The 16,145-nt window shown below is 41.9% G+C and overlaps 1 protein-coding gene across 5 annotated transcripts in view; it reads right to left on the bottom strand.

Moving 5' to 3' along the window:
* Positions 1–16,145, bottom strand: part of ncor2 (nuclear receptor corepressor 2) — a 118,982-nt gene that overhangs the window by 85,163 nt on the left and 17,674 nt on the right. For 4 of the 5 annotated variants that reach the window (XM_034691409.1, XM_034691408.1, XM_034691410.1 and 1 more), the window contains exons 2-3: positions 6,071–6,266; positions 5,177–5,292 (exon numbers count right to left, since the gene is read on the bottom strand). In XM_034691409.1, coding sequence (XP_034547300.1) covers positions 5,177–5,292; positions 6,071–6,175 — 221 coding nt within the window. In that variant the 5' untranslated portion in view covers positions 6,176–6,266. Of the gene's footprint in view, positions 1–5,176; positions 5,293–6,070; positions 6,267–16,145 lie in introns of those variants that run through there. The other variant, XM_034691406.1, reaches the window with a different exon arrangement.

Genomic DNA, 16,145 nt, shown 5'->3' with positions numbered 1-16,145 from the left:
ATAGACTGATCGTGCATGTTTAACTGTGTGATTGCCTGAATTATACCTCAAAAAATAGGGGGACAAAATTAATACCCAGATGGTGTGTGACTACTCCCCCAGAACACATTTTTCTCACTCATTCAGTCACACACTTCCTCATCTCCATAGAGGGTTGGCACTTACATAATCACATCATCAAGCCCCAGCCTACTCCCCCCCTCCCACTTCTCTCCCCCTCTCTCTCCTGCTTCCTTTCTTTCTCCCCGTCCCTCTTGTGAGCGTGCAGAATAATCTGATCCCTCGGGAGGATTTGTCTGGAGGACGAGAGAAAGAGAAGTGTGGAGGTGGGGAGGGGGAAGGGGCACTGGGGCACAACAACGCCCCCGTTACATTCTTACTGGTTTTGGCCCCGTTACGGCACAAGTGGAGATCATGTGAACCGATAGCAGCCTGTTCTTATAAAAGCACTACGGCGCTTGTGCTGCTGCCAATCTCTGCATAACTCCCCAGAGGAGCAGCTCCACAGCTGTGCACGATACAGAGACTGTTAACAGAGAGAGAAGCCAGCAAACTGCACCACAGCTGGGATGAATGAAACAGAAGAGGAGGGACGATGGGTGGAGTACAAAACAGTTGATGCAAAAAGCCCTTAACTTTTCTGTCCCTACTGCTGTGCAAAAACCACTTTGCTGAATGTTTAAAGGATTGAGAGACGGGGGGTATTTAAACCCACTGAACTCTGGAAATAGATGAAAAGTGGTTTTGAAAAATCTATCAGCTCAGTATTAATAACAGAGACCAGAAGGTTACATGTTGGCAAGCATGGGGAAATTAATAGATTAAAAGAGGCCTCAAAATTGAAGTTATACAGTAAAGTTGCTCTAAACCTTTAATTCAAACTCAAAGATGACCCTTTGAAAATACTGTTAGTAATGGTGTAAGAATTAAAGCAAAAACAAAGCTGAAAAAACTCAGAAAAACACAAAATGAACAGTCATAAATAAGAGAATATATGTCATCTATTAAAAGCAGCTGTGTTGAATGGCTGTGGTGGTGCAGTATTTCCTTTCTGTTTGCTGATCCTGTCTTTTACATGCATACATAGTGCTGTCTTATGACAAATCTGCCTCCCCTGTAAACAAAGGTTCTTTGGTCTGCATGCTGTATACCATTCAATCAGTCAGTTTCTGTGGATCTGACCTGGCGGCGATGTTGTCAAGCATTAAAAACAACTGTATAGAAAGAGTCAATCTTTTAAGATTGAAGAGTAGGGATGCCACGATACACTGAGGATAAGATATGGTTCATAATGTTGAACTCTTTAGAGAGGAGACAGCTTCATAAATTTTTATTTTTGAGGTTTTTATTTTGCCTGTTTTACTCCCTTTCGCCAAGGTTACTTTATTTCCTATTTTGTCCACAAACTGTCTGGTAAATGTTTAATCCAGCAGCAGTGCCTGTTACATCTTTTCAAAACAACAGAGTAAGTGTAACTTATCGGTTTTAGGTTATCTAGTGTTCATTGTTGTCATGAACACTGAAGAGTTTGAGCATGACAAAGCTTATAAATACTCCAGCGCACCAGCTGGTAAAAATTTCACTCTGGTTGTTAGCGTCTGTCTTTGTGAACAGGGTGCTTTTTGCAGTGAGGTTTGTTTGCAATAGAAAGGGGCACATTTTCCTCCAAATTAATGCATAAAGTTGCAATACCCTGTGAATAAGGCCCTCACTATGTACTACAATATGAACCATTATGCCCCTCTGATAGAGAGGATTTGATATAAAGGCCTGCCTCTAATAAAAGCCTGGTGGAAACAAAGGCGCGGTACCTTCAGCAGTAAAAGCAAATAAAGACTTAAAGCTGGGGTTGGTAGTCTCGGAAAACTAGCAGGCATTTGAATGTAGCTTTTCCTCATGACTCTGTCCAACCCCTCCCCTCCTCCCTCGGAGCTCCTCCAAAACGACGCCCACCGCTCACATGCACGAGCGCCGCTGACTTGCGACCATATGATCATGACTGATTCAAAACCGTTCCTCACGAAAACATTATCATAGTGAAAGTTAAAAACACAAACAAACATGGCTGCTGTTAGTACTTACAACTGTCATGCTAGCATTATCCAGTTGTACCAGTGACACGATATCAGGAGAAAAGTTATAACACATATAATACTGTAACAGCTCTCCTGCTTGTTAAACGTATTCAGTGTAGATGCTTTTAATTCCTACAGTGTTGACGGTTAGTGCATGCATCAAGAGAGAGTGTGTGAGCGGGAGAGAGGAGAGACAAGAGGAGAAGTTCTTCATTCATTCAAACATTGATTGTTGCTTTGTTGGTTGGCGTGATCACGGCAGACAGTGACCGGTTATCAAAACTTCTCTCACAACGTGTTCACGAACCAGCTCGTCATCCCTACAGCGTCCAGACAGATGCTAAAATACATATACATTTTCTGTAGGACTTACTAAATACTACTCTGATCCGGACTACAGTCCTGAGCAAAGTACCTCATCGGGTCAGAGGGGACAGGCCTGAGGTCGAGCGAGAGGGGCAGTCAGTAGAGTCAGGGGAAGCAGAGGCAGGAGACGGGGACTCGGAGTGCAGGCTGGGGAAATGTACGCGCAGGAGGCGGGCAGAACGGCAGGATAGGATTTGAATGGTTTAAAATTTTGGGACCCAAAAACAGTGATTGGTTGGTGTTTTCCCAGGTTTACTCTGGCTGTAGATAGCAGCTTTTTTTCACTCTTTTTTAGGAACACATTATGTATTGATTGTCATCAGGACATAAAGATCATTTTAACCAGTAGAACAAAAAGTGTATCTAAATCTGACTACCAACCCCAGCTTTAAGTCTGTATTTGAGGATTTATGGAATTTGTACTAATAAGTGAGAAGACGCAAACTGTAAGGATGCAGAAAACCACACACTATACACTAAACAGAAGCCTCAAGGATACCACTTTGACATCCATTAACGACATTTGTCACATTTTACAGATAAATAGCGAGAATAATCAGAGCTTTTATCCAAGCTCTGTTTTCATTATTGCAGCAGGTTTGTTTGCACTCTACTCTCTGTCCTGGCCTGAAATGACACCCTGTTAAGTGCTTACTCTGTGTTGTTACGCCTGCTATGAAATGTATTCTCTCCCTTTCTAAAGTAGCCTGGGTGATCTCAGACAGATGGGAAGAGGCGGAGTGACTGAGATACTGCCTCGAGTAAAGAGGGGGATGACACAAACAACAAGCACAGTGGCTCACCCATGATTACACTGTGGTGGTTTTCTGACCTATAATTAGGGTTAATTTAGAGCATTAACCAAACAGCACATTTTCCCCTTGTCCTCAATCCAAGACAACTGAGGAGGAGACGAAGGGTATGTGGATGTATCACACTGAAAAGAGATAATGCCTCTCTTTAAAGGAAGCTTTTTAAGGCAATGCAAGTGCTAATATTCTCAGTCAGGTTGTGAACAACCCTGTGCTTGCAACGGACAGAGACATGGTGTGCACAATTACTGAGACTTATGAAAAGACAAGTACACATCTAAGGAGGAGAATAGATTGAAGGATTGCCAAGGCCAGAATTACGCTATTCACACTCTGAATGAGAGCGTAGAATAAGGGCTTCAGACTGGATACTAAGCTCTGTAAAGGAATGCTGAAGGCCTGATAGATTTAACTGAAAGACTCCCCACCCACAGGCGCCTGCCAGCATGACCAGTGATTTATTTCACAGTCTGCACAAAGACACTAACTGCAGGTCTCCCCTTTTGAAATCATCACTGTTTTATATCGGCTGTAGAAGTTAAGCAAGGCATCTGTCTCACAGAAACAGGCACCATGTAATCTAGGAGTGACTGCCAAAGCAACAGTGATTGAATGAAGCTAATCAGGAGCCGGAGGGTGGACGTTAAACATTGTAGTGTTTACTTCATGCGTCAACCCAGGAGCTAGTATTTCCGCATCATGGGCTATGCTAATCTAACTGTTAAATAAGACCAGCACACAGCTCGGTGCCTTTACACTGAAGACCCTAATCCCATCTGATTGATACTTTAAGACGCCGACACAACATGCAACGACCACACACTGCCGCAGAGTAACTCTACCATCTGCTGTCTGCTGTTACAGCTCCATTGTGTTCAAGAGTCTAAAAGGTGCACAAATCATCTGGCATATTTTGAAGACAGGTCTCACTCTGTGCATAACATACTTTACATCCATACATCCATACATACAAACATCTTCCAGATGATTTCTAGTAAAAATTTATGTCTTTAAAGTTTAATATTTTACTTCTGCATGTTTTAACATATGGCAGAGAGTCTGCCATGACAATCAACTGAGGAGAAAAAACCCTTGTGTGACTTATCCTCTAATCCTCTGTGCATCATGTTAAATTCATGGCATTTACATAAAATATTCATAAGTACTCAACAAGACTCGACCTCAAAAAAAGCATGGCAATATAAATAATAAACAACCTTTGGTAGGTACAAGATCTGAGTCTCCAGGGAGAAAGTACTATGCATACAGTGCTTTGCCTGACTTACTGTTGGCCTATTGAAGATGGCAAAACTCTGCAAGCTTCATTGCCCTGCAGAGCTGTTAACACAACATTACAGAGGAACGGCTCGGGGATGCCAATTACATAAGGATTACACTGAGGGAGGGTTAACAGGCACAGGCTTTAGTAGAATAATACTGCATAAAAATGCAGCCTGCATGACGCTTCCGCTGAGCGGGCTCTGTCCTTCATTCACTGAGACTGAACAGGGACAAATACATTAAAAGGACACAAGTACCATTTTCATATGAATGGAATATAACATTCTTACATTGAGGGTCAACCAACACCAGAAAATGTTGAAAAATAAATGTGTGACATTCAAAGTATCCCGTCATAAATCCCCTGATGAGGAAGATGGATCATAACATAATGATGAGAGTTCTGCAATAAAGCTAAAGCAATCAGAGAGTGACGTAATGCGTCCATGTTTTCAACTTCTCCTGTTACATAACCTTGGTGCTGTATTTGTGCAGTAAATAACACAGCACTACTATAAACATACAATGGAACAAAAACAACAATGTGATGAAATGCACACATAATCATAACAGAAAGCCATCTTTAACAATAGCAATATTCTGATCCTGAGCGAAGAAACTTCATGAATCTGGAGCACCTACCTCTCATTCCCAGGCTGGAACTCTGAAAGCAAAGAGGGTCGACGGCGATGGGGTTGGGACAGGTGAGAGCTGTAGTCCCTGGCATGGTGAGAGTGGTAATCAACCAGTCCCACTTCCTGGAAAAACAAATCACAACAAGCTGTCAGTGTGGAATAATATACTAGGCTTTAATCCTTTCTCCTTGAGAATGATGCAAAGATCCTAGTGATATTAAACATCTTGAATATTTCCATTTCCTGCCTCGTTTCTTCCAAAATATCCTTTCCTTTTCCTTGCAGCCCTCATTTCTCCCTCCGCTACTATTTGCCTCTTACACAAGCAATGTAACCTGCAGCCACTGTAAACTCATGTCTGCCAATCAGGGATTGTGGGACACAGCCTGTCAACCCTCATCTCCTCCTGAATGTGGTGAGAGGGAGGGGGAGGATTAACTACAGGTGCAGCTGTGGGGATCCTTGGGGGTAAGCCTTGGATACTCCCGCCAAACGAGAACAAAAAGAGACCTGTGAACACTGGAGGTCACAGGATGAACTTGTACATCAGCTAGAGGCCTCTTCTTTGAAGCATAGACAGCTTGCTTTGTCCCCGATACAGAGAGGAACATAATCTTGATAATTAGGAAATGTGGGTGAAAATAACGGGGAAAGCCTTAATGTGAGTCCACAATGAAAACATGAACTTTCAACTCAAACATCTAATGAGGGAACAGTTCTGTGTGCACAACACTGTGACCTGGGAATGTTTCTGTTGTTAAAACATCAGCAGGGGCCCCTGGGGTCACGCACTCTCCAGTGGTTCACAGTAATACCCTGTTTACAAAATATCTCCCAAGTACCCAAAGTTACTCCAGAAAAGTCTCAGGCACTACAGGTGGTGCCTTTTTGTGCCCCTTACCGTGTGTGCCCGTTGCAGCTGCAGTGGTAAAGTGGCAGGGTTGGGCAGGTGCCTCGTGTCCACAGTCCTCCGGCCCGGCGGCACAGACTGGGGATGAGAGGACATGCTGGCACAGCCGCTTCCTCTACAAGCAGGAAGTGGGTGTGGCTCCAGAGGAGATGCCGGGCATTATCCGCTGTTTTGCTTAGCCAGCAACCTGCAGAGACAACAAAAAAAAAGACATGTGAGACATTTATTGATGTTAAGCAACCTCACTTGAATGTCTTTTGACACCTTCTTACTTGCAGAAAACAATGTGTGCAACATTACGCTTTACATGACACAGTAGCCCAGGAGGAATGTGGTGGTCTCTCGCTAACACCTTCAGTGTAGTCACAGATGAAAGTGTGTGTGCCCATCTCTTCCGGATATCAGAATGTGATTACCTCGGCTGCTCTGAGTGAGAGTCCCTGCACCTGCTAAGCTGAACTGCTCCTTGGTTGTTTACTGAATGGCCCACTGTCCTACACTGAGGACTCACAGACACACACCAGCCAAGTCAAGCCGCTAGCCTGCAACCCAAAAATACTCTGAGTCCACTGGGGCTTTAGAGCAAACAAAAATAACTCAGTGAAAGATCAAGACGTGGGCCTCCAGAGTCAGCACTGCATTTTATTTCAGATGACGTTACGCAAGCCAAAGTGATTTCATCAACAATGGCCAAGACTGGTAAAAGAAGAAATATATGTTAGCAGAAAGCATGATAATAAAATGTGTTATTTCTCCAAAACACACAAGTAGTGCAATTTATCATTTTAACACGTTGTGACTAGCAAATAAATATAAAGGGATTGTATACTCTAGTCTTTCCTAGAGCCTCCCTTCACCAGCTACAGAAGAACTGTTGCTCCTTTTCATTGAACACGTGACAAAGGGAAATTCCATTTCCCCCCTGCATTGTATTGGTTTAGTTTTCCTTTTCTTTAGTCCTTACTTTCATTTAGCAGTGTTTCTTCAGTTTGCTTATTTACACCAGGACTCATGTCTTCCTCTCATTCAAATATCTTAAGTTAGGTATTTACAAAGTGTATCTGAAATTAAAAGAATGATATAATGTCCTTGTGTAATGACAGCAATGTTCAACCTTTTTTTGCTGTGGTATTTTATGTACATTGTCTTAAGAGCCAGCTGGTAATCGGATATGTGCAGACATCATCTATGCATAATAAAAAAGCATGGGCAGGTGTATAAGCTGCTTTTAAAACCATGTTATCTATGAACATAGATAAAGAATGCCAAAGAATCTATACATCAGTTTAAGGAAAATATGACAGTTGACATATCAACGTTAAAGGAGTAGAATAGACCTTGAAGCACCTGTATCCCGCAAGATACAGATTGGTATGGCTTCATCAGATTCAGAACGATGTGAAGCCATCAATAGTAAAAGGCTCAAAACCTGATGGGTCAGGAACATCTGAACAGCATTGCTCCTGGTCCATGTTAATAGCAGGGATTAAGCAGCTAACAGAACCTATTAAAGCCACAGGTCTTGGTTTTTGCTTCTTACCCAACGCTGGGCAGTCAGCTATTATGTGACCTGGCTTTTTGTAACAACCCTTAGAACTAAACCGAGCACCTTGAGGCAAACATTCAGCTGTCAAAAGACCCCCAGCATTAGACACCATGGAGCTAAAGCTATTGTTTAGTTTGGCTAACATTAGCCATCACTAAAAAAAATAGCTCACAAATGCTAATAAAACTACACCATTACTGTGTTGTGGTAATACTGGCCCAGATGTATGCTGCTACCATTAGCTTGAGCCATTGCTGGCTCTGTAGCATGCGTGGTGAACTGCAAATCCAAAAATGTAGTGGTGTTACAAAAGGAATTTGCATTAACTTATTATTTTTGCGTCAACTTTCACAGCCCCAATTATTCTACAAAGAATTACACTAACAATAAAAAATCAGACTCCAGAAAAGTACTCAAATACTCATTCACACCCCTACTGAGGATGTGCCATGGTAACTAAAGCCCTAGTGATTCAACCGGAAATCAAACTGGCAGGTCTGTAGGTAACTTTACCTCCATTTTCCAGATCAAAGTTCTGCAGAATCGTGCAACCGTGAAGCACTTCATTGTCACTATCATCTGAGCTTGTTTACATCCATGTAGTATATTACTCTAGTATTATGGCAGTAGACAACCAGAGGTGCAGCCCCAGGTGGTGGCAGGAGACTGTGGTACAAGCTAGTAATTCTTGTTAAGACTAGCAAAGGCGACCATGTTTAATTATTAAGTTTGCTAATCATGTACCTCGCTACCCTCTACTACATACCAGTCAGAAAAAGCTATTTCAAGAGATTGTAATTCTGCACACCATTACAACAGGGGAAAATGAACTTATTGGAAAGAGGGTTATAACCAAATTAAGCAAAAATGTTACAGAATTCAAATCAGGGACAAGGCTAAAGAGGAAAATGGTGACTTCACGTGAAGCTCTTGATGGGAATACAAGGAATGTGAGGTCTAAGTTAACCAAACTGTCATCTTGAGACAATGTTCAGCCCTGATCATCTTGAAACTGCAGCAGTCTCCCTCTGACACTCTTTCAGGTCTGATAGTAGTCAGTAGTACCCTTGACACTGTGTTTCTCTGACTCCTGCCAACAAAGAAATTAGGACTCCTGCCACTTCTATTGGCCTCTGAGTGAAGAGACCTCTCTCTCATGGCTCATGTTTCAGTGCTGTGAGAGGCACACAACCACCAGCAGGTTGGCAGAAATATGGGCTCTCAACATGGCACTGATCGAAATCTTGACAAGATTGTAAATTGGTTTTGAGGCACAGCAATTTGTTAACTGAATGGGAAAACCATCAGCGCGGGGACTACCACCAAAAAAGTGCATGCATTTAATTTTCTAGATGCCAAGGAATAAGATTAAACACTGGGTGTAAGTGCTCACTTATAGAGACAGAATTTATCGGCGTAATTAGTTCCCTAGTTTAAAGAGTGTCAGGGTGATAAATGAACATTTGTTGAATACATTTTTACAGTATTGGTAGAATATACACAGAGGGCTTGTTCACCTAACTGATATTGTCACAATACAAACACTATTTCCTTAATAGATGTTCATCCTTTTTGTGATGATAAACCAATTTAAATTGTGATAACTGAATAATGTATTCTTCTAAATAACAGCTGACTGACACACTGCCAGGAGAATACAACTCATTTTTAATAGCATTACGATAGACTGTATAAATAATGGACGTAGTATCCTTGACGTCACCCATCTGTTCCTGAGCACTGTTTTGAAGCCAATCGACGGCTGCAGCCATATTGGAAATGCTGAACTCAACCAGGCAGAGTGTGACGTAAGGAAGCAGGGTTTGAGCCTCTTAGCCAACAGCTATGTGTTCCCGTCCGGGAGTCAAGTCAGTCATGTCCTGATTTGGGCAAAAACTTGCAATCTTAATATCTTCTGAACCGTCGTGTTAGAAAAAACTTCACCCCCCACACAGTGTGTGCCGATAGAGAACTTAGTTATGTAGAGCCAAGCCGTTTTTTGAACCAGGCTGTAAACATGTTTATTAATGCTGCAAAGATTGTCTTCTTTGAATTCATGTCTATATGGTTTCCGTAGTTTCTGCAGCCAGCCTCAAGCGGATTCTCGATGAATTGCAGTTTATAACACTTCCGCATGGGCTTCATAGTTTGAGGCCGGAGGTTGCCGCTTGAGCATTACATCCTTATGTACCTTGCACCTTGGTAAAAAAATAAATAAAGCTGTGTTGATTCCCAGCCAAAAGGTGGTCAATAACTATGTTATACAAGCCTACCGGCACTAATGCCAGGGTAGCTACTGGTGGCAATACTTCCTAACAGTAGTTTGATTAATGGCCTCTGAAAACAGTCATAAAAAAAGGACTTTAATAACACAGTAAAACTAAGAGCAGACAAACCCTGCGAGGAGCCTACATGATCATCACGGTCTTGGTCTAGTAGAGTGTCAGTGTACCCATCTCCATTGTCTGACTCCAATTTTGACTCTTTTTGGAGTACAAAGAGAGGCACTATCTGCCCTTCCTTCCTGCTCGACTGTCACACACACAAAGTGTCACTTGATTTCAGTTACGCAAAGGGCTCTATTACCAACAGCTGAACATTGCGCTGGCTTTAAGGAACAGAGGAGCTCTGTAAACACGGGCTAAGAGAGGCCATGAGATGGGGAAATGCTGCTCAGAGTCCAACACTGACTCGGGACCTTCTCTTTGTATTAAGTGGTCAAAACTGTGGCTTCAAATATTTTCAAGAAACTTGAGCATGCTCATCTTGAGGTCTGACAGACGCAGACAAACAGGCCACACAAAAGCAAGTGATTTAACAGCTTTAGTAGACGAACCTCGCTGCTGTACGAATACTATATAGTATTGATACAGCATTCAAATGTGTGCAGAAAAACAAGCCTCCAAGACTGAAGGAGGGTGAGATAAGCCATCCTCCGAGGAAGCCTCTCTTTGATGGCCATCCAGTCCAGTCCAGAGAGATTTCCCTGAGAAGGACGTAAACAAATCTGAAGGCAGTCACAAGATCCGCTCAGGACTAAAAAAAAAAACCTGAATCAAGACGAGAGGGGCCAACACAATGAGAGAGCTTTGACATAAACTTTGAGGCAAGGGGGCCTTCCAGACAGGAGGCTAAACACATGCACTGGCACTGCTACAGACACCCACAGGCAAGTTGTTGGCTCAGAGCCAGCACTGGGAATGAACTCAGTCACCTCACTCTTCTCACTCTAGTGTGCTTTTTCTTCTCCCCTTCTCCCCCTCTCTTATGCTTTCGTCTTTTGCACAGAGTAGAGTGGGCCCCAGCCTTGAGCGGTGCGAGCCAATATTTCATCCTCTTACCCCTCCACCCACCCACCCCATTTTAGGAATGGCTGTGGAAATACTCACACAGAGCACACAGACGGCTTCCCGCCTGCCAAGGAGAGCAGGAGGCTGACTTCAAACAACAGTTTAATTCTTCTGACATAAACAGTTCATCAAATCTCTGTCTGCTCTGACATAGTAGCTTGACATTGAAGCACCAAAAGAGAGAACAAGGGACTAAACAGCTTGTAACATATTTCTGTTCTGAGCCTTGATAGTAGGCTTGGACCTTGATAGAAGCGAGGGTGCTGGGAACAGCCAATCGCCCTAAAATAAATAATTTACTGTTAATTCAAGCCGGTAGAAATATTTTCACACAGAAAAACAATCACACTAGTGTACTGAACTGTCAGAAAAGACTTCTACGATTTTGACAGCCAAAAGAGAAGCTGGCTCTGTTGGTACGCATGCAGCTGGTATGAAGAGGCAGATGAGTGAACAGTAATGGGCATAAAGCTTGGTCTGGGAACAACATCAGAAGTCTATAAAGCAGAGCCTGAGAGAGCCCAGCTCAGGGGAGGGGGGCTGCTAGGACTCTCAGCCCAGGAATGTGGCACCCTGTCAGGTCTCATAAGGATTTATCTCCCTGGAGCCTCATTACCAAAGGGCCCCGGACAAGGAGACTCTCTCTCGCTTACTCACCTTCAACAGCAATATGGAAGTACTCATCATCACCATGCGTACATGAAAAACACTGCTTTATGATTTACAAATGACCTTTATCTTACTTCCAGTGTGGGTGGTCCAGATCACTTTATCAGACGCAAACAAAGTGAAGCTACAGAACAGATCTCTGACATCTTATGGAGAATAGTACAGTATTTGGTCTCCTCCAAGTGTTGATTTCTCCCCCTCCCCAACCAGTCAAGCTAAATCAAACATGGAAACAAAGCTCTTACAATTAATCCACTGAAGCTGCAGTATTTGAGACCCATGAGGTTTATTAAGGTCAGGGATCAGAAACAAGGGTAATCTGTGTGGTAAACAAGCCGCTGGTAATCACAGTTCCTCAAGACAGATGCAGCAGAAACACTTTTCCACTTTTCCTTTTCCATGTGACCCGACTTGCTTTTGTTGTTTTAATCAAAAGTATAGCTGGTGTTCTCTGCACTGAAAATACCTTCAGGTGCTTTGCAGAGCCTGTGATAGATCTGATGTTTTTCAGACTCTATTTCATCCCTCTGATTAACATCTGTGCTATAAATCCACATTCTTTTTACTTAAGTAACCTATGTACTGACGTCAATATCTTATATTGCCTTGGTGACAAGCACACTTGCCTCACTGCATGAAGTGTGATGTAAGGTGAGGAAAATCATGTCAAAGAAGTAACACTACAACCTTATTGAATCAAAATGTAAAAAAAAAAGGTTGTTTTATTTCTGCAAGTAACCTAAAAGCCTGAAGCTCCACTTCACCAGAGCCAACATCAAACTGACTGCATGCAGAGCCTGTGTGTCACAATCATGCAGGCAGCATGGATATTTTCAAATATATTGTTACATGGAGGCTATTAAAGCAGACAATGGGCTCAGGAGGTGACTTCTAAGTCGGCAAATATCCAGGCCATACGAGAAGAGGACAAGTCCTACAAGTAACAAGTAGTGAGTACACAAATGACTTACAGTTGCCCTTGAAAGGCGTCACCACATTTACTAATCAGTAAAACAAGTTATTATTTAGTTGCCCTCCACTAGCTGAAGCTGTCACTCTGCTTGATGATGATTTTTATACAATGTTTTATAAGCACAGATGGCATCTCGTAGAGCTGCTTGGCTGATTTTGATTTGGAAAATGGAGATAAAGTTTAATTAAGGCTGTGTCTGGTTAACTCTAGCAGAGAAAAGAAAGATGCGTAACAAACAGGCTGTGGGAAGAACCGAAAGGCTGGTGGTGCTAGCTCTGCTAACCTTAGCCACACTACGCAAACCAATTTAACATTGTTTTCCCTCTGGCTCTGTGATCCTGTGATAAGCTGTGCGGAATAACTTTTTTCAACAATTTCACTTTTTCAGAATGTTTCTTGCCTTTGGCTTATTGGTCAGATTTGAACTTTCCATTTAAATGCTTAGGAAATTACTACAGAACATTCTTAGTTCCTATGCCTGTATGCTCTTCAGCATGTTAAACACAGCATCTATGTTTGCATGTAAACCATACACTGTATAATTAATGGACGTAGTATTCGTGATGTCAGCCATCTGTTCCTGAAGCACTGTTTTGAAGCCAATCGTCGGCAGGAGCTATATTGCAGCTATATAATGCTGAGCTCAATCTAACTTCTGTCGACAAGTGTGAGGTAAAAACTTATTTGAGCAGAACTCGTAATCTTAATATAATCTGAACTGTCGCGTTACAAAAAATGACACCCCCCGTATAGTGTGTGCCAATAGAAAAATAAGCTATTCAGACCTAAGCTGTTTTTAGAACCAGGCTGTAAACCTTATTGCTGTAAAGATCGTCTTCTTTGAATTGGTGTGTATGTGGTTTCCGGTGTTTCTGCAGCCAGCCTCAAGTGGATGCTCAATGAACTGCATGGGCTTCATATTTTGAGACTGGAGGTTGCCGCTTGATGTAAACACGTTCCTCCTAAATTCAAAATAAATCCAAAAAGCTTTTATTTCACCACTAAATTGGCAGCAACTAATCTGAGGGTAGCTGGCTAATAGTTTGAGCAACATCTGACTGCATCGAAATGAGAAAGCGTGCAAAATAGATCTCCTCCAAACAGGTTATGTATATAATGTATGCTGATTGAGAAAACAATGATTACAAGCATCGTCTACATAATTTTTTTTCTCATTTGCAGCAATAAATTCAGACTTTTGGGATGTGCTCCTATTAATGACATTGTGATTTATAGCCCTAAACAAGAGTCCCACATTGTCTATGTTCTAATAATGTAATAATAATTGTCCTCTACGTGTGTCAGTTACAGAACTCAAAGCACAGGAAAGTAAAGAGGATGAAGTCGCAGTAATCCAGTCAAAAGGTATTTGTAAACACGTTTAAGGAAAGGAAACAGTCTTATCAGCCTAACCACATGCCCATAAGACTGCAGAGCAGTGACATCTAAAACAATGCTGACAAGGCAGGCTGTCATTTCCCTGTCACTCTGACATTTAAAATGGGTAAGGCTGCACATGGCCATTGCAGTGCATTGGCCATAATACTGAAATATATATTCAACATCGAACAGGCAGACAAGATGAATGTGGCAGAAATATTGTCAAAGGAATCTTAAATAATGCAACTCCTTGTACTATAACCACCACAAGCCAAAACACAGCAAGAGGTAGAGTTACCGAGAGGAAGGTAATCTCAAAGGTGATATAAAAAGAAGCAGGTGATAGAATTGTTACCTTGGTGTTAAGTGCAGCTCCTGACAGGGCAGGAAGGTGGCTAATGCATTGCTCTAAATACTGAACGTTTTAAAAAAAACAACATCCTTTTACCTGAGCTGACTTGTTCTAAATATGCTTATCTTTCAGACAGGAACTCAGCAGTCACAACACAAAGTCAGAGACTGAAGACACTGTGAGAAAAGTGCAATCACACAGTCAACTTTGGCACAGCTATAATTTGGCTGACAGAAAGAGGTACAATCATCTCTGTGAAGAACAGCCTGTCACACCTTCCTTTGAATCAGACAGAGCGGTACACTTCCCTACAAGCTGACGACAGTATGATTAGCACGAGGGAAACACCTGCAGCGGGAGGCGAGAAGTGAAAAACAAATACAAGGGAAACTGAAAATGGAAGTATTACCAGGACATAAACAGAAAATACAGAATACATACAACTCTGATGGAATACACTGTTTTTAGATAGAGAGAGAAACAGGTAGACAAATAGATGGATAGACGTTTTTGAATACTTACAGTATGATTTACATTCCACTTAATAAATCTGGTGTTAGAAAGTTATGGAGTATATCATGTCAAAAATAGGTCACTAAATGTATTCACACCTGACAGAGAAAATGTGCAGTATTCAGCAGTTATAGCCTCTCACACATAGACTTTTACACTGCACTAAAAGATGAGAGCATCTGCTAAGTTCCCACTCAAAACAGCAGTGCTTCGTTCTCCACAGCCAGGCACAAAAATAAATGCCAACTCAAATGAACCCCAGACTTTGCGCTCAGTATTTATGCACGGCTGCATTACATGCTTCTACATGTCGAAAATGAGGAATTAGGAAAGATTAATCCTTCAAATAACAGATCAGTCTCACTATAGTACAGCCTGTATTGAAGCATGAGCTGCTGCTGGCCCCGAGTTGCTCTTGCCTCTATGGGTGGGCTAAAAATAATTATAAGTACATATCATGACTTTTTATGACAGAATTACAACCAGGATTTTATCTCTATTTTTATTGTATTTTTAAAGACTGTTTGTGCTTGAATTCATTTCAAAGAATGAAGAGTAATAGAACATTTGAGCCAAAGTACCTCTTTGGATAGATTTCAATCTGTGTCCAACTCATTCCAATGGACATCAAACTAGACTACAAGTATACTCAGTCATAGACTTTGTTGCCTAATTCAAAATTAACATTCATTTTAAAAAATAAACAACAACACTCAGGGAAAGAGCACTCTCTGTGTGTAAAAAAACATCTTATCAAGCTACAATATCAGCCAAATCACTTCACTTTGTTTCTGAGGCAGCACTTAGTGTCTATTCCATTCAATAATAATTGTATGCATACATTTCTCTTTGTAATCAGATTTAAAGTGAACTCATTCACAAGGCAATCTATTGATATGCATTTACTTCTACAGGGTTAGTACCTGACTCTGGGCTTGTGCAGGTTGCAGTGTTGGTGTGTAAACAATAAACATTGCAGAACATCACCGATCTGTTTCTGAAGCGCTGTTTTGAAGCCAATCGTTGGTGGGAGCCATATTGGAAACACTGAAGTCAACCTAACTGCTGTCAAGCGAGTGTGAGGTAAAGAGGCAGGCTTTGAGGCTTCTAGCCAACAGATACAGTGTTCCCGCCTGTCAATCAAGTCAGCTGTGCCTCTCATTATGGAAAACTCGTAATCTCAATATCTTCGAAACTACCACATTATGAAAAAAATCTACCCCCCGTATGGTGTGTGCCGATAGAGAAATGAGCTATCCAGACTACACTTGTAATCAGCTTTT

The sequence above is a fragment of the Notolabrus celidotus genome, chromosome 9 (assembly GCF_009762535.1).
Source record: "Notolabrus celidotus isolate fNotCel1 chromosome 9, fNotCel1.pri, whole genome shotgun sequence".
NCBI lineage: Eukaryota > Metazoa > Chordata > Actinopteri > Labriformes > Labridae > Notolabrus > Notolabrus celidotus.
The sequence above is the reverse complement of the archived record's forward strand: the minus strand, read 5'-3'. Positions and strand labels throughout refer to the sequence as shown.